General features: G+C 36.5%; 3 protein-coding genes across 4 annotated transcripts in view; 1 reads left to right on the top strand and 2 right to left on the bottom strand.

Moving 5' to 3' along the window:
* Window positions 1-18,542, bottom strand: part of LOC116142548 (phospholipase A1-IIgamma-like) — a 60,074-nt gene that overhangs the window by 22,938 nt on the left and 18,594 nt on the right. The gene's annotated exons all lie outside the window — the stretch shown is intronic.
* Window positions 1,404-2,495, top strand: LOC116142591. The gene is made up of 3 exons (XM_031428021.1): window positions 1,404-1,451; window positions 1,545-1,650; window positions 1,993-2,495. The coding sequence occupies exons 1-3, from the start codon at window positions 1,404-1,406 to the stop codon at window positions 2,493-2,495; spliced, it is 657 nt and encodes a 218-aa protein (XP_031283881.1).
* LOC116142549 (phospholipase A1-IIbeta-like) lies at window positions 8,644-10,588 on the bottom strand. The gene is made up of 3 exons (XM_031427986.1): window positions 10,525-10,588; window positions 9,616-10,237; window positions 8,644-9,472 (listed from the first exon to the last, which is right to left on the bottom strand). The coding sequence occupies exons 2-3, from the start codon at window positions 10,180-10,182 to the stop codon at window positions 8,852-8,854; spliced, it is 1,188 nt and encodes a 395-aa protein (XP_031283846.1). The 5' UTR covers window positions 10,183-10,237; window positions 10,525-10,588; the 3' UTR covers window positions 8,644-8,851.

Here is an 18,542-nt window from a genome sequence, read left to right as displayed (position 1 = left end):
TATGAACAGTGAACAGGGCTAAAAAGTGCTGACGATATCAGAATGCGACGAATTTTGGTGTGGCACTCCGAAACGACCAAACAAGTTAGGCTGGTGACAAAGACACGAGTTTTTTTTCATTTTTTAGCCTTATAGAATCGTTTAGATGGGTTTTTAGGCCTTTTCTTTTATGCTTTTTAGGGGTGTTTTTGCAAACTTCTAGAGTTTTTGGGTTTATTGAACTTTTGGAATGTTTTTGGACCTTTTTGTAATAATTGTTTAATATTCTTTTTCTAGGGGTTTTTTATTAGGGCAACCTATAAAAAGGTTGTTATAGCCGTAATAGGCAGTTTTTTTAGATGATTATTTTTATTAGTGAAAGTTAAGAACCTTTTGTGGTTGCTTATTCAATCCAATATCCAAACTTGATACTATTCGGTGGTGGTTTATCGTATCAATTGTCCATTCATTGTTCAGTCATCTTATTGTTTCAGCATCATTTGGTATCAGAGCTAGGTTTAATACCAATGGCTGAACAAACTCGTGGTAGAGGTTGGCGAGGACGTGGCAGGGGTTATGGAGTTGCTCTTGGGGAGGACACTACTGATCATCCACTTAACCAGGGAGATATAGAGATGGACGATATGAGGAGACAAATTCAAGATCTTCAACAGTTTCTTGAGCAAATCGAGACCCAAACAAAGGAGGAATCAGTAAAAGAAACCGATGAGAATGAGGAAGACGTCAATCCTTTTAAGGGTTCCATCAGTGCGTGTAGTCAAGGATTCCGGCCACGAAACCAACTATTTTCTCCAAATATTGGAATGAAGCTTGAGATTCCAGAGTTTGATGGTAAGGCTCATCCCGATGAGTTTATTGATTGGATGAATACGGTTGAGAGAATTTTTGATTTAATGGATTTTTCGGAAGTGTAGAAAGTGAAATTGGTCCCAATAGAATTGAGGAAACATGTTTTGATTTGGTAGGAATATATTAAGAAGCAATGGTCCAGGGAGAGAAAATAGAAAATTGTGAGTTGGGATAAGATGAAAAAGTTGTTGCGACATAAATTTCTTCTCGAACATTACCGATAGGAGGTTTTTATAGAATATCACAATGTTAAACAAGGTGGTATGTCGGTTGAAGAGTTTACAAATGAATTTGACTGGCTTAGAATGAGATGTGAAGTGGCTGAGAAAGATGAACAAACAATTGCTTGGTATTTGGGAGGTCTTCGGTATGAAATTTCGGATGTTGTCTAATTACAACAATACTGGATGTATGAAGATGTTTGCTGACTCGCCATAAAGGTTGAAAAACAAGTTAAGGTGAAAAACAGTGGCGGTTCACAATATTCAAATCGTTTTTCGAGAAAAGAGTACTTAGGGGGTTGAGGAAGTTCAAAATCTATGAAACCAACGACAATGGCAGTGAATGGTAGTAATTCTAAGGCAAACTGGAAGGGTAAACAGGTAGTTGAGGCTGGATCAATAGGAGGAAAGGGGAAACGGTGTTTCAAATGTCAAAGACTTGGGCACTTTGTAGTAGACTGTCCAAATCTATAGATTGTGACCTTGATTGAGGAAGATGCTGCACCAATATATGGTGATGTGGGGAAAGAACATGAACAAACAGATTCAGATGAAGACAAAATCATCTATGCACATGAAGGTGAGTCTTTAGTCGTTCGTAGATTGTTGAATACTGCTGCAATAGAGGATGAGCTGTGGTTGAGAAACAACATTTTTTATAGAAAGTGTACCTCGAAGGGAAAAGTGTGTAAGGTAATTATTGATAGGGGTAGTTGTGAAAACGTTGTTGCTGTATCTATGGTAGAAAAGTTGAATTTGAAGACAGAAGAACATCCTAAACCATATAAACTTTCCTAGTTTCGAAAAGGAAATGAAGTAAAAGTGAACAAATGGTTTCTTATGCAATTTTCAATAAAAAAAAAACATTAGGATGAGGGGTGGTGTGATGTCATACCAATGGATGCTTGTCATCTTTTGTTAGGGAGATCTTGGCAGTTTGATTGGAGGACGAAACATGATGGCTTCAAAAATACTTACACCTTCAAGAAAGATGGTATTACGATCACGTTAGGGCCGTTGGATGTGAGGCAAGACAATAAGGGTAATATGAATCACCCACTGCCCAAGTCAGATATTATGGACGCGATTGAAGAATCACAAGAGGTTTTTGCTTTGGTCATACTAGAAGAGAATGATGAGGTTGTCACTAATTCGCCCCAAGTTCAAACATTATTGGATGTGTTTGGTGAAGTAGTTTCGGAGGAGATGCCCCCTAGGTTACCACCTATGAGGGACATCCAACACTGTATTCATTTTGTTTCAGGAGCTATCATTCCTAACAAGGCTACCTATCGGATGAGTCCAAAAGAACATGAAGAGTTACAAAGGGAAGTTCGGGAATTATTGGAAAAAGGTGCAATCAGAGAAAGTATGAGCCCTTGTGTTGTTCCAGCATTATTGGTGTCAAAGAAGGATAGGTCTTGACAGATGTGTGTTGATAATCGAGCTGTCAACAAAATCACTGTCAAATACCAATTTCCAATTCATCGACTTGATGATTTGCTTGATCAACTTTGTGGGGCTACTATTTTTTCAAAGATAGCTTTGAGGAGTGGCTACCATCAAATACGAGTTCGACTAAGGGATGAATGGAAAACAGCATTTAAGACTCGCAATGGGTTGTACGAATGGATGGTAATGCCGTTTGGACTGTCTAATGCACTGAGTACATTCATGCAACTTATGAACCAAGTGTTTCGGCCATTCATAGGTACGTTTGTTGTTGTTTATTTCGATGACATCTTTATTTATAGTGTTTCAGTGGAGTAGCATTTAGACCATCTGAGGCAGATTTTTAAGGTGTTGCGTGAGCAGAAGTTATATGCAAATTCGAAGAAGTGCCACTTTCTCACTAACTCCGTAGTGTTTCTGGGGTATATAGTATCAGTAGATGGGATTAGAATGGATTCAGCCAAGATTGAGGCAATAATGAGTTGGCCAACACCGAAAAACATTCATGATATTTGGAGATTTCATGGGCTGGTATCATTTTACAGAAGGTTCATTTAGAATTTCTGCATCATTATCACACCAATTACTGAATGTTTGAAGGGTGGATGTTTTGTCTGGACCAAAGAAGTTGAAAATGCTTTTCAACTTTTGAAAAGCAAAGTTACAGAGGCTCCAGTTTTGGCACTGCTAGATTTTGGAGAGGTGTTTGAGGTTCATTGTGATGCTTCGAATGTTGGGATTGAGGGAGTATTGAGCCAGAAGACCAAGCCAATTGCCATTTTTAGTGAGAAGCTTAATGATGCAAAATGGAAGTACTCTACGTATGATAAGAAATTCTATGTGATAGTAAGGAGTTTAGAGCATTGGATGCATTATCTACTTTCAAAGGAATTTGTGTTATATTTTGATCACGAGGCACTGAAATACATTAATGGGCAGCACAAACTCAATTCCAAACATGCTAAATGGGTGGAATTCATACAGATTTTTACATTTTCCATTAAACATAAATCGAGGGCTCTTAACAAAGTAGTAGATTCGTTAAGTAGGCGCCATTCTTTACTCTCCACAATGTAGGTGCGAGTACTGGGGTTTGATACATTTAGGGACCTTTATCGAGATGATCCTTACTTCAGTGGTATTTGGGAAAAGTGTAAGGGTGGTTCTTATGAGCAGTTTCTGATTCAAGAGGGGTATTTGTTCAAGGGGAATAGGCTATGCATTCCTGAATGTTCATGGAGGGAATCCCTGATTATTGAAAGCCATGTTGGAGGATTAGCTGGACATTTCGGGAAGGATAAGACGTTAGCTTTACTGTCTGAGCATTTTTACTGGCCTTGTATGGAGTGTGATGTTAGGGCTCTTCTAGAGTGTTGTAGAATTTGTCATTTGGCAAAGACCCGAAGTACCAGTGCAGGTTTATACACACCATTACCTATTCTAGTAACACCGTGGGAGGATGTGAGTTTGCATTTTGTCTTGGGGTTGCCAAGAACACAATGGAATAAAGACTCCATTATGGTGGTTGTTGATAGATTTTCGAAGATGGCCCATTTTATTTCCTGTAACAAAACTTTCGATGCTTCACAGGTGGTGAGGTTGTTTCTACAGGAAATTGTCAAGCTCCATGGAGTTCCTATGTCGCTGACTTCAGATCGAGATGTTAAATTTGTGAGTCATTTCTGGCACACTCTATGGCGAAAAATGGGTACCAAATTATAGTTTAGTTCCTCTCACCACCCACAAACAGATGGGCAGACTGAAATAGTAAACTGGAGCTTGGGAAATTTGTTACAAAGTTTGATTGGAGATAACCCGAGGCAATTGGACTTGGTGTTGGCACTGGCAGAATTCGCATACAATCGGTCTCAAAATCGCACAACAGGGAAAAGTCCGTTCAAGATAGTAAATGGTTGTAATCCAATCACACATTTGGACTTGGCATCATTGTCAATTGTTAACCAGTTCAGTTCTGATGCTGACAAGTAGGCTGAGTTGATTAAGGAGTTACACGAGCAGGTTCGGAAACGTATTGTCAAGCAAAATGAAAGGTACAAACAGTGGGCAGGCATGCATCGCAAACAGATTGTTTTCAAACCAGAGGACTTGGTGTGGATTCACCTTCGGAAGGAACGATTTCTAGCGAGCGGATTTGAAAAATTACAACCAAGAGATGACAGTCCATTTAAAGTTCTAGAGCGTATCAATGACAATGCATACAAGATTGAGTTACCGGGTGAGTATAATGTTTCCAGCACCTTCAACGTTGCGGATTTATCATCGTACCATGTAGATGAATTGGTAGATAGCGACACAGAGGAGCATGCGGTCATTGATTCGAGGACGAATCTTTTTTTTTGGTGGGAGAGGATGATGCAGTAATGAATAGTGAACAGTGCCGTATGAATAGCGAACAATGCTAAATAGTGTCGATGATGCCAAAATGCAACAAATTTTGGCATGGCACTCTGAAATGGTCAAACAAGTTAGGCTCATGCAAATGACATGAGTTTTGTCATTTTTTAGCCTTTTAGAATTGTTTAGTTGGGTTTTTAGGCCTTTTTTTATGTTTTTTAGGGGCGTATTTGCAAACTTCTAGAGTTTTTTGGGTTTATTTACAACTTTTGTAATGTTTTGGGACCTTTTGTAACAATTGTTTAATGTTCTTTTTCTAGGGTTTTTTTTATTAGGGCAAACTATAAAAAGGTTGTTATAGCCATAATAGGCAGTTTTTTTAGATGATTATTTTTATTTATGAAAGTTAAGAACCTTTTGTGGTTGCTTATTCAATTCAGTATCCGAACTTGATACAATTCGGTGGTGGTTTATCGTATCAATCGTTCCTTGATTGTTCAGTGATCTTATTGTTTTGGCATCAAATAATTAAAAGAAAAAACCAAGGAAACATGTAGGAGTTTTTTCTAAGCTATTTACATTAAAAACTTCAAAGCATGGACTGCAATTTTTGGGAAGATAACATTCAAGGCAAGAAACATGTGGTTTATAAAAAGACATTTAAGTGTTTGAAGGCGATGCCTCAGACTTGAAGAGTGTTGTAAACTATATGCCCATCCACCGCCTTAACTAGAGCTAGTGAAAGTGGAGGGTTGCGATGGTTATAAATACCCTCTTATCCTTTTCATTCATTACATCTAAAAATTTTGAGGGTTTAAGTTATATCAATCAAATCTCTCAATTCTCTCACTTTGGTTCTTGTTATTTATTTTATTTACTTTACTTTTTCTGAGTTATTACTAACTAGTAGCTTAACAAGTGTAACAGTGGAACCCTATTGAAAGTACGTATTTCAATCCTACAGGTGTTCTTTAATCTCTATTTCCACCTTTATGGTTGGATTTATTTATTATTAAGTTTCGCCTCTATAGTCGGATTTATTTATTATTGTTAAATTCCACCTCTATGGTCGGATCTACTTATTATTGTTAAACTTCATCTTTATGGTCGAATCTATTTATCATTGTTATGATGCCGCTTTCATGGCTAGATCTATTTATTATTGTTGAATATCGCCTTCATCGGATCTGTTTATTATCGTTGAATACAACCTTAATGGTTGGATCTGCATTTATTATATTTTCGTCAACCAAGGTTAGTAATTGTGCTTCCATCTTATATATGATAAATAAACTTGAAGTTTCATGAATAAATATCGTTTTAGCAAAAGAGAGACAAAAGATGGACCTGAAGTTGCACATCATGAAGATGAAGTTTTGTAAATATCCTTACTAATATAATTTTTTTTTTTTTCTAATGATCAACTTCGAAACTGAGACATTGATATCCAGGAATGGTGGAGACATTTGTATAGTAGACAATGCAACATCGCACACCATCCTTCAGGATGGAAAATATTTCTCAGGTTTGACATTTACTGAGGTTAAAATAAATACCATATCAGGATCTGTAAACATAATTGAGGGCTCTGGAAGAGCAACACTCTGGTTACCAAGCGGAACTAAATTAAGTATCCATAATGCTTTATATTCTGACAAATCTTGAAGAATTTGCTTAGTTTCAAAGATATATGACTCAATGGATACCACATTGAAACCATAAGTGAAAAGGATGGAGAGTTTCTATGCATCATTGCTAATATTTCATGCTAGAAGTATGTACTGGCGAAACTCTCTGCTTTCTCACCAGGGTTATATAACACATTCCTGAAGAATATTAAAATATATGCAGTCATGAACCAGAAGTTCATTGATCTTGAACTTTTTAAATTTGGCAGAATCGTCTTGGTCACCTAGGATCTACTATGATGCATAGAATCATAGAAAACTCACATAGGCACTCATTAAAGAACCTGAAGATTCTTTAGCCTAATGAGTGCTTGTACTGCTTGCTCACAAGGCAAATTGGCACTTAAGTCATATATCACAAACGTTGGTATAGAATCCCCATCATTTTCACAAAGGATTCATAGGGACACATGTGAACCTATACGTCCGTCAAGTGGACCTTTTCGCTACTTTATGGTATTGATTAATGCATCAGCATGACGCACGATGGTCACATGTTTGTCTACTATTTACTTGTAATGTTGCTTTTGTTAGATTGCTGGTACAAATTATCAGATTACGGGCTCACTTTCCAGATTACCCAATTAAATCAATCTGTTTGGACCATGCTGGTGAATTCACCTCAAAGACATTTGATGACTATTGTACAGTAATGCGAATTGATGTTCAGCACCTAGTACCACATGTACATACCCAGAATGGCATGCAGAGTCATTTATAAAGCGTATCCAATTAATTGAAAGAACTTTGCTATTATGTATGTAATTACCGACATCTTCCTAGGCTCATGCTGTTTTACATGTTGCGACGTTAATTCGCCTAATATCCACTATATATCATCAACACTCTCCAACACAGCTTGTATTTGAACACCAGCCTAATATATCCCATTCAAGAACTTTTGGTTATGTTGTGCAAGTTCCAATTGCACCCCTTCAATGCACCAAAATAGGACCATAACGTCATTTGGGAATATATGTTGGCTATGACTTACCATCCATCATCAAATATCTTGAGCACCTAACAAGTGATCTGTTTATCGTATGTTTTGCGAATTGCCATTTTGACAAGACAACATTCCCATCTTTACAGAAAAAGGTAAAGCCTCCTGAAGTGAGGCATGAACTTTCTTGGAAAGTGATTCTATGTCTCATTTAGATCCTCGCACATCTCAATTTGAAAATGAAGTGCAAATAATAATACATTTGCAAAATATTGCCAATCAAATGCCTGATGCATTTACAGAAGCAGCAAAAATAATGAGACCATAAATTCCTGCTGTCAATACACTAGCAAGGATTGATGTTACCATAGGGGTATTTACTAGTAGCATCACCTATTCTCAATTTCTCAGGATATTGATATTAATTAGAGGAAGGTTAAAATAGAATAATAGATTTGGCAAATTGAATATTTTATAAGATAAAATATTTCTAAATTATCTTCCTCATCTGACAAAAAAAAAAAAAAAAAGAAAAAGGAATCCCATATTCGCGTTTTTCTCTCTAAGTACAAAAATCACAAATTGGGAAGAAATAATCGGCAACCTTATTATTTGGCCACTAGATTGAAGCTAACACAAATCGTAGTTTGATTGCGGAATTTCTTTAACAGAGGCTACCGGAGATTGGGCTGTTCGAGATAACCACCACAATCTCGGTTGATGTTGAGCCCACCATTGAAGTTCGATGATAAAGTCACCGTTGATTGGATTTTTGGACTTTGTACATGTAAAACTTTACGCATTGGAGTTAAGATTTTAGATTTCGGTAATTTAGGATTAAAATTTGAGAGTTTATGACATTAAGGAATTTTAATGAAAAAAAAAAAAGCATATCTAAGTAGGAAATTCAAAGAAATATTATGGGAATGTATACGTATAAATTTCTTATTGGAGTAGTCACTAGCCATCAGCTTAATCATTTAATGGTCACATATGGCAGTGGTGCAAATGTAGTATCTGAAAAATTAATGAATGGCCAAATTTGTTTCCAAAAGTTGTGGGATCCCAATTCATTAGCGATATTTGTAATTGTAATAGAGAACCTTTGGATTAATATAACATCTAATAAACAATAGGAGAAAGACAAATGGCCATTTGATTAAGTTAAGTTACACCAAGATACTAGTAAAAAAATAAATAAATGAATAAATAAATAGCAAAAAGTTACAATAAACAAAGCTTTAAGTAGCAAAGGTACCCTAAGCTAGTTGAGTCCTACTCTACTTTTATAATTCCCACATAAGATTCAGGCTCTTAATTAGTGCTTGTATTTCCCAGGATAATTAAGCACTAGGACACTCTGGAACATAATACTCCAGCTTCCAATAGCCATTGTTGTCTTGAACCATTCTTTTGTTTACAATTGGATCCCACCATTTGGGTGGTACACCAAATTCGCTCTTCAAAATATCTAATCCTTTGTTCACCAGTGCAATATCACGTTTAATTATCAACTCAAATTTATCACTCCCTTCAGACGTCGTCCCTGCAATTCCATGAAGATAAATCTCCAAATTATGCAAATCACCTATTTGTTTAGCATTTTCAGCCTTTAAGTACGTTGACTTGGTAGAATCAAATTTTAACTGTTTTCCCACTTTACGGTAGAAAATAAAAGGCAATTTAGGAACTATGTCGTTGATGTTTCTGATGTGCAAGAGATGAAGATTGCTGAGTTTGTTGAACACAGTCTCGAAGCCTTTGTCTCCAACCTTGGGACTCGCAAACACAAAAGCTGTAACCATGCATGCTTTATCCGATCCCGTGGGCTTATTATATCCTCCGGAAACTATGTCTGCTGCATTCAATGTCGCAAGTGCTGAACCCAAACTATGACCTGTTATTGTTATACTGATTTCCTCGTCTTTGTATTTATCTACCAATTTTCTAACTGCACTCAGAACCTGCATATGCGAGTTATTAGTTTAAAAAAAAAGAAAAAGAAACTCCTTGTTAACTATATTGAACTACTCATTAATGACTTGAAAAGCAAGATGACTATATATTAAGATTAGGATTCTCTCATGATCTGAGCTTTTCTGGATACCTGATCTCTGGCACTGAAGTTATTGTATTGTGATTTGGGGTTGGACGATGTGTAGAGCGAATGAAATCCCTGGTGCACATGAGGTTGAGGATCAGGATGAGTGTCCCCAAGTAAGTTTGAAGCTGAAGTTAGAGGCCAATTGACATCCTTCAACCATTCGCCGGTCAAAAGAGTACCTCTCCAGGAAATGAGAATGTCTCTCCTTCCTAACGCAGCCTTCCCTGCATCTGTGGCCACGGCAACATAACCGATCCAAGAAGATTGGTCCTTGACAATCCAATCAATGCTGGAATCGATATCTGTCATTGCGTACAGATAGTTGGTGATGGTATACTTGAAAGGATTCCCTTTCTCTAGGCCGACACTGGAGAAGAGATATTTGGGTGCATATAGAGGAAATCCATACGCCTGAGAGGACTTGTCTTGATTGAAGGAGTCATAAACAGCTTGAACCCTTTCGCCGTAGTGAATTATATACTGGCGGAGATTGATGTTGAGAGGATCCAATAGATCCTCCCAATCATTCTCGCCACTTAGCTCCTTCCAATTCTTTGCTATGTCACCCATTACTCTACTTTTTCTTTTTCAACGATCTAGTGAAGAATTTTATAGTGCCTGCGATCTATTAAAAAAAAAAAAAACATCAGCTGATGATTAGTAAACTGGAAAAGGAATTTCCAAGGACTACATGCACTTAGCCTTGCTTCATTGAATGGAAAATTGGTATGATTAAATATATAATGTCAAGTGGTTATTATAAATTAATTAAAATTGTTCTTTAAGTGTGAGTTTATAAAAATACAATATGATTTTATGATATTAACATGAATTAGTATAACCAAAATTTTAATATTTTAGCAGGCGGTATTGGCAGTATATAACAACAGAAACTTAGATGAAATCCCTCACCTCTTTTGGTGCCCAAAAGAAAACAATAATGCGACTTCGAAGCTGAAATTTTTTAAAATTAAGAATGCAGTAATGTGCTCTTTCAAGGAGAGGCCAGCTGATATTTATAGACTTCAGTCAAATTGACCAAGAGACGATTAATCATTGACACATTCAAACAAAAGCTAGACGATAATTACTTAGAAGTTAGAAGGAAGTTGCTTCGAAAATCTTGGTAAAGTAATCGAGAGTCTGGAATTAAGTGGCTGAGTAGGTATCTATCTCTGTCAAAAGAATTGTCGTTGTGTCAAAATAATCAAATTAACCGCCGCTGTTGACTCATCTGTACATGCTCTCGTATAAGCTTCAACTTATTGTCAACAGGCGTTTAATTTGCTTCATATTAAACTTGTTCAATGTCCATGCACATGCATACAAAGATTCAACAACTCAGGAATTAAAACTTGGGAAAGCAGTAAAGACTTTTTCCGAAAATATAAACAAACTGTTAAATTGTCATTCTACTGAAAAGATTAAGGTAATAAATTAGGGTTCAATGTTATATTAGTTCAATACAAACTAAATGAATTTAGATTAAATGTATAACTTTTGTCACATTACATAATTATCGAATGAAAAACTGTGTCAATTTAATTTATGAATCTTAGGTCCTTTAATTAAATAAATGTGTTTCGAGTGAAAAATATTTACATAAAGTCCAAAAAAGAAAATTGTAAACCCAAAATAAATAATATCTCCTTAATTGAGTTCAAATGTTATAGCTTGTCTCTGGAATATTATTGCCTTTCGATTTATTACGAAGATAAAGTATGAATTCAAAAAGTTGACATTTGTATACAAGCAGTGGCAAGAACTTAAACGTGTGGAATTTTCGTTTTTTCGTTTTTTCTTAGAATTCACAAAACCAAAGAATAATCTTTTTTGGCATTATTCTGCTTCTTTGGTTATCATTTTCCCTCGGAGTCCTTTGAATTTGTTTTGGAAGAAGTCTCTCTCTGTCAGTAATTTTCTTTCTTCTCTTCACTCTTTGATTTAGTACGCAACTCGGCTTTGAAAAAAAGATCAATACTTTTTCATAATACTATTTGTTTGACTTGTAATATTCAATATTCATATTCGGATAAATTCAGCCACAAAATTAAACACAAACGTGTGGAATATTCAATATTCTATTTGGTGTTTGGTTGAACTTTCTTTACGTAAAAAAAAAAAAAAACTTATACTCTTCCAAGCTTCTGGTGCCCAGGAAAAGGTTATTATTTGACCAAAACCTGATCCGCCTTCCGTTAAACAGCATTCGAATAATAAAATGGGAAGTATTTAATTTCATCAACATTTAAAAAAAAAAATTACAAATGCCCTAAGATTTCGGTTTAATTATAAAAATTCTGCCTAAAATAATTTCAGATCCCCTAAAGAAATATCAAAATTGGTTTTTTTTTCTCTACTCTTTGAATTATGCATGTTTAGTCCAAGAAGTTAAAAAGTTCTTAGTGATGATTTTTTATAATTTAGCAGACACTGTTAACAGCACTATTTAAGATATAAAAATTAAATCTCTATAATTTGGAGAGAAAAACAAAATAGACTGGGTAGATTTGTTCAAGTATTTTTGCAGTATCATATTCCTATCCTACCCAAAATAGACATTTGTTTCTCTATTTTGAAAATCTCATTCTATTTTATTCAATTATTTTTAAACGCCATAGGTTTGTTAATTTAACTAAACACCGCCAAAAAAAAGCTTTAAAAATTGATAAAACACCCCCACCCACCCACATTTGCCAGATTTTGGCCACCACTGCCAGAAGTTGGTTGGAGTCTGATATAATAGTGCACTATCGGTTGGATCTGGCCGGTAGTACGCGGAATCTGGCTAGAAAAGACCAGATCTTTGGCCGTAGCTAGTCGTCAATGACAACCAAGATATGATCGTCATTGACCGTCAACGGTTGATGACCAAACGCGGCCAAATCTAGCCATAGATCTGGCCTTTTCTGGTCAGATCCATGGTGGATCTGGTTGGAAAAGGCCATATCGGTGCACAACTGGCCAGATCTAGTAGATTGTACGTTGATAAGGTGACTCCGGCCACCGTCTGGCTGTTTGGCCAGTTGCCGATATTTAATGGATAAGTGGGGGTGTTTTCTTTAATTTTCAATGTTTTATTACAATGGTGTTTAGTAAATTAACAAACCTAGGGGTTGTTTTTATTAATTTTCAAATCCTACCTCGTAATAACCATCCAACTCTTACTTTTTCAAAAATTCTATCCAAAATAATCAAACAAACACTACTATTTGTGTTGTTGTTATTATTATTGTTATTGTTATTATTTAACAAAATTAGAGAGAGGAACTAGGAAGAAGTCAATTCTAGAATTCAATGTGTTGACCAGATTTTCGCCGGGCCTCAGTTAACATTGTTTGGGCTAGGATGGGTCACTAGACTTTGGGCTTGGGCCACAATGAAGAACGTAGATATTGGAGATTGTGTGGGCTAAAATGTCTACAAAAGAGTTAAAAGAGTAAGGCTATCATGTCTGCAAAAGAGTCAGTGAGTCAGTGATTTTTCTCACAAAAGTCTTTGCAATGTAGTGTATATATTGTGAGAATTACGTTTCGTTTTTATTGTTCTATTTTCATTTAGAATAAGGTTATGGTGGAAATGATAATTAAAGATTGATTTTCCATTATGATGCTACCATGCTAGTATAAATCTAACCAATGACACAAATTATACGGACAGAATATCATTGCGCTGAACGACCCTACCGAAACGTAGTAACAAATCTCACATGTCAAGGCTGTGGGCATCAATCTAGTGCAACGCATGGGTGCTTGCTTCTGCAAGTCCACTAGACTGGCCCATCAGAGGATTTCATACAAGATGGTAAACCTAATGTTTATGGAATATATCCTCTCACAGATGGTGGTGTATGTGGTCCTTCGACTTGAGATCACCAAAGCGTTGTATGTAAATATCGATGTGATTTGACACCAACCCAATGTCATCTCTCTTTGGGATTACCAGAACGGTGATGATTGGTTACATTGAGAAGTATACCATGGCTATGGTGGATCAATAAAAGATTCATCACTCTTGGTTACAGGAGATCTTATCTCGGTGAGATATTTGGTTAAGAACTAAGACCTCAAATCCATGGCCACGGTGGAATCAAGTTGGGGCTCGAATCCAATTTTATATAGTCATCAGATTCAAGAGCCAAATATAGAATACATCAAGTTAGCATTTTGAGGTAGACATTATTTCTGTACCTCAAACCTTGATGAGATATAAGATGATGAAATGGATTGAATTGCACGTAACCATACCGTAGAAAAGGTAAGCATAAATCGTTGATTCTTTACTTGTTGGGAAATCATAATGTCTTGTTAGAGGCCAATATGAAATGAATCGAATTGCACGGTAATCATATCGTAGCAAAATTGGAATCATATTAATTTTAGTTAATATGAAAATATATTTAATTTAATTAAATATCTATATATATATATATATATTAAAAGCTCAAATATTATATACAATATATATGGATTAAAGAAATATATTTATTTAATTTGTTTATATATATTTATGGAATTAAATAAATAGTATTATTTATTTAATTTAGTATTTAATATTTAAATAGGATAATATCTCTGGATATTATTATTTCCTTTTAGGATTAGTGGAATCCTTCCAAGATAGGAATTCAAGGATTTCAATCCTAGTTAGATTCCTATTTGGAATAGCACTATAAAAGGAGGAAGATGTAAAAAAACAATTCTCACAAAGTTAATTTTGCAAATTGAGTAGCTAAACTAACTCTCCCAAAAATCCTAGCCGCTGCCAACCCTAGAGAGATATTCTCTCTCTAATTTCTGCCAACTCCCTTAACCCTTTGATTGGTCTAACAATCAATCCTAGGGTGATCCCAAGCCTATTTTCTTGTGGATACCGTCATGCTCGATCTTACTTGGGATTGATAGCAAAGTACTTGTGAACAGTACCCATGAATAGCACTCGTGAATAGTACCCATGAACAGTGTTGGTAAATAGTATCTCAAAAACAGTTTTAGTGAATAGTACCCATGAACAATGTTGGTGAACAATGCCAATTAATAGTGCATGAACAATACTGAAAATTCTAATCCAAAGAAAGAGCCGCCAACGCGAGGTAAAAATACTATTCTTGTATGGTTTAATCTAAATATATTGTGGATTAGTTTATCGAGTCGTGATCTTGGGTAAGGGGATCGTGTTATGGCAAGAATTTTTTTTTGTTATTTTGCGCTTGCCACAACACGATTCCTAGAAGTGGTATCAGAGCTTCAATTGGATAATTAATCTCATATATGTGATTGTGTGCTAGTATGCATGTTTACGGTTTAATTTTATTATATTAAACCTGCTATAATTTTAATTTAATTTTTTTGAATGAGTTAATATAAAATTGGTTGGGATTAGGGTTTCAAAAACCCTAAAAATTGGTGGCTCAAATCTGGAGGCTGCGCGCAGTCCTTGACTGCATGCTACCACATGTAGTCGCGTTGCCTTTCGTAGCTAGGTCTCACCCCTGGCCCTTGGCCATGCATTGATGCATGTCTGGCCTAGCACAAGGCACGCGCTTCATTGCGTCCAGCTCTGTCCAGATGCCTAGTACAGGTGCCTATCCCAAGCGCTTGCTGCTGGCCACACGCGCCCAAGTGTGCCGCTGTATGGCTTGTCGCGCGCTCCTGCGTGCGGCATTGCCTTGCCACTACAAGCTAGGGCTTGGCATTAACGTGTCGAGCTACCGGGATTTGTGGGCCTTGCACTACGTGCACAAGCCTAGTGGGAGTGGTCCGTTTTGGGCTACCATGTTTTGATGGTCGTTGCCATTAATGAGGAATCCTTGCGAGCTTTTGTGTGGGAATTAGAGGGTTGAAAAAGTATTTCCCGTTGTTGCGGGATAAGGGCGTTTTAGGGATTCTTGTAAGTGTTTTGAACTTTTACTCTAAGCCACTAAAGAAAGAATATGTTGCCACTATTTTGGACTATTTAGTTAGTTTTAAACTGGATAGGGACTAGGCTATAATTTTTACAAGTTTAGGGACCAATAGAAACTCTACAAAATTAAAGGGGTAAAGCAAAATTTACCCAATAATTCAAATATGGTAAATGTGATTTTATGCATTATATGATTGGTGTCTATTTTGCATGGTGTTTGGTACTTGGCCATCAATCTTAGGATTTTATTATTTTATGGATTTCTATTTTAAAATAGGACCTGTGTGTCCTGCCACTCTCCAATCTCTCAATGTAATTCTCTTCTCATCTAAATCCCCTCGAATGTAACTCGAGGTTTCTATTTATTTAAATGTAAAGTAGAATAGGCGTTGAAGACAAGGCGAAGGCATGACGGATCCCGAAGATTTATTTTTCTTGTAATAGAATAATAAACCTAGGGTGACCTACCAACTTCCTCTAAGCTCAAGGAAATTGGTGTTAGAATGGTCATGTACCAACACAAGTTTATTTGACTATCTTATTTGTATAAGCATGTTAAGGTTGAATGTCAAATGATAACATGCTAAATAAGATAATAAAATGGTGAGAATATTAAAGCATAACCCCTTATAAAAAATATTAAGTAAAAAATAAATCGAGTCTTTCATCCAATGGGATTAATCAAACCATCGTTCGTCGTAGTCTCACTTGCCCCCACAAGGAGCCACTTCTAACTTTGGGAGGTTAATCATCATCGGAGCTTTTCCTTAATGGTGATGGGTTATGACTTGACTAGTCGTACTTGTTGGATTCGCCTCCTTGAAAGGTTGATAAGTAAAACCAGAGGCATGATAGAGCAGTGCATAGTTAAAATGCACAAGTAGGCCTGTAGTGTCCAAACTCACCTATCCACAATTTACACTTGAGGCTAATGGTTGGTGCCATTGGATTGTGTAATTGGTTTGTTTTCTTTACTTACATTTGAGTTTAATAAGTTGGTGCAATTAAATGGTGTAACCTAAAGTTTGTGGCCTACCTACTCATCTTACTTTGGTCTACTTGCCCCTGTGAAAAATCAAATTAGAATGATGGGATTTCGGCCCATTAAGAAGACCAACATGCCTTCCCAAGTTTAATAGCGAGGGCTATTAGCTTGAGTAAAAATAGTGGGGGCATATTAATTAATAAAAGGCCTTATTAATTAATAAAAAGAATATTAACTCTCTAAAATTTGTACTTGTAGAAGTCCATTTAATGGGTTGACTCCCATAGCAATCGATCATCAAAAGGAAACAAGTCAGATGGTAGTAATTTTATGGACATGTATTGATTGTACTGAAATTATACCATTGGGCAGGCTCTGCCTCAAGAGAAAGGTGATGATATCACTTGGAAACAACAAGATGGATAAGGGTGCCAAAGTTGGTCCTCATGTACTCAACATGATTAGGTATACTGAGAGATTTTAGACTTTGGGTTCTGGTTTGGACAGTGACTTGATAGTCGATTTAGTCCTTACCAGATTCTCAATTCATAAATAGCATGAGCATGAATGAGAGGTCCCTCCCTGAGCTCGTTTAAGGACTGTAGAGCAAAAGGTTGAAGCCATTAGTGATAGAAGTCACTAACACTTAATAAGGGGCGGACAAGAGTAAGTGTGAGGCTAACACCAAACCCAAGCTCAAATCCAAACCTTAGGATACTCTAAAGTCTATATGCAAAAATGGAAAGGTTGTTTGCTTCCATTGTGGCAAGCCTGGCCACTGGAAGAAACATTTAAGGCTTTCCTAGCAAGCAAGCAAGAAGAAGAAGCCTATATCTTCTTCTAAAGGTATGTATATGATTGAAATCAATGTATCTCCTGTTACATCTTGGGTTATTGACACATGATTTGGTTCTCATATTTGCACTTCTGTGCAGGGACTAGGACTATAAACGAGCCAAGCCGAGTCAAGTTTTCGACTTATCGAGCTTCGCTCGTTTGCTAAAAGGTCGAGCTCAAGTTCAAGCTTGAGCCAGTCGAGCCAGGGAAAAGTGACTTGAACTCGAGCTCAACTGAGTTCAAGTCGAGCTCGAGCTCACGAGCCCGAATCGACCCAGGCTCTTTAAGGCTCAATCAAACCCAAGTTTAACCGAGCCAAGTCCACCCCTGTAGCCTGTCTTTTTGGTCCTGATCCTGTTTTAATACAGAAATTTGCATCAAAAAAATGGCTATTCCATATTTTCAACCACATTAACCATGATAGTTTCAGACTTTACAAAAATGGCTATTACTTTACAAAATCAAAAAACAATTCCGAACATATACAATTAACAGTCCAAGACATGAAAATACAGTCCAACAATCAAAATAATTGTCTAGCAGTAGTCTATAGTGGGGCTGTCTTCTACCAAAACCACCATTTCCCCCTGGCTACATTAAATGTTCAATTTAGTAATTTCTTTTAAGGTAACTATGACAAGAGAAAAATATTTATAATCATGAAACAAAAGCAAAATGAATCAAACTTTTACCTATGCATGCCTTCTGCCACAGCCAAACCATGTACTGAATGCCAGGAACATACGGGATATGAAGGCTGATTTCCAACGATTGCTGCTCTTCCTAAAAATGACAGAGGAGGAGTAATTGAAGTTTAGTTAGTATAAATATAAAGTAATTGTTAAATTTAATAAAAACGATATTCAATATAAGTATATAACCTACTTTGCATCCTTTCTTCACCCCATTCAAAGTCCGACACCAATCATATCCACATAAGAGCATCTCTACCGTGTCGGGAGACAATGGTGATCGATACGTGTCAATAACTCTATTGTCGGCACTGAAAGCAGACTCAGAAGCAACCGTAGTGAAAGAGATGGCTAATATGTTATGAGCCATGGTAGACAGGATAGGGAACTTCGTTGAATTTGCCTTCCACCACGTCAAAGAATCAAACGCCGTAGGGTCCCCCACACATTTATGGCATCCCTCTCCCAAGTAACAGTCTAACTCTGATTTACTTTGCTCAACCGTCTCAACC

The sequence above is a fragment of the Pistacia vera genome, unplaced genomic scaffold, assembly GCF_008641045.1.
Source record: "Pistacia vera cultivar Batoury unplaced genomic scaffold, PisVer_v2 Contig412, whole genome shotgun sequence".
Classification (NCBI taxonomy): Eukaryota; Viridiplantae; Streptophyta; class Magnoliopsida; order Sapindales; family Anacardiaceae; genus Pistacia; species Pistacia vera.
Note: the sequence above shows the minus strand (reverse complement) of the source record. Positions and strands in the feature narration are given on the sequence as shown.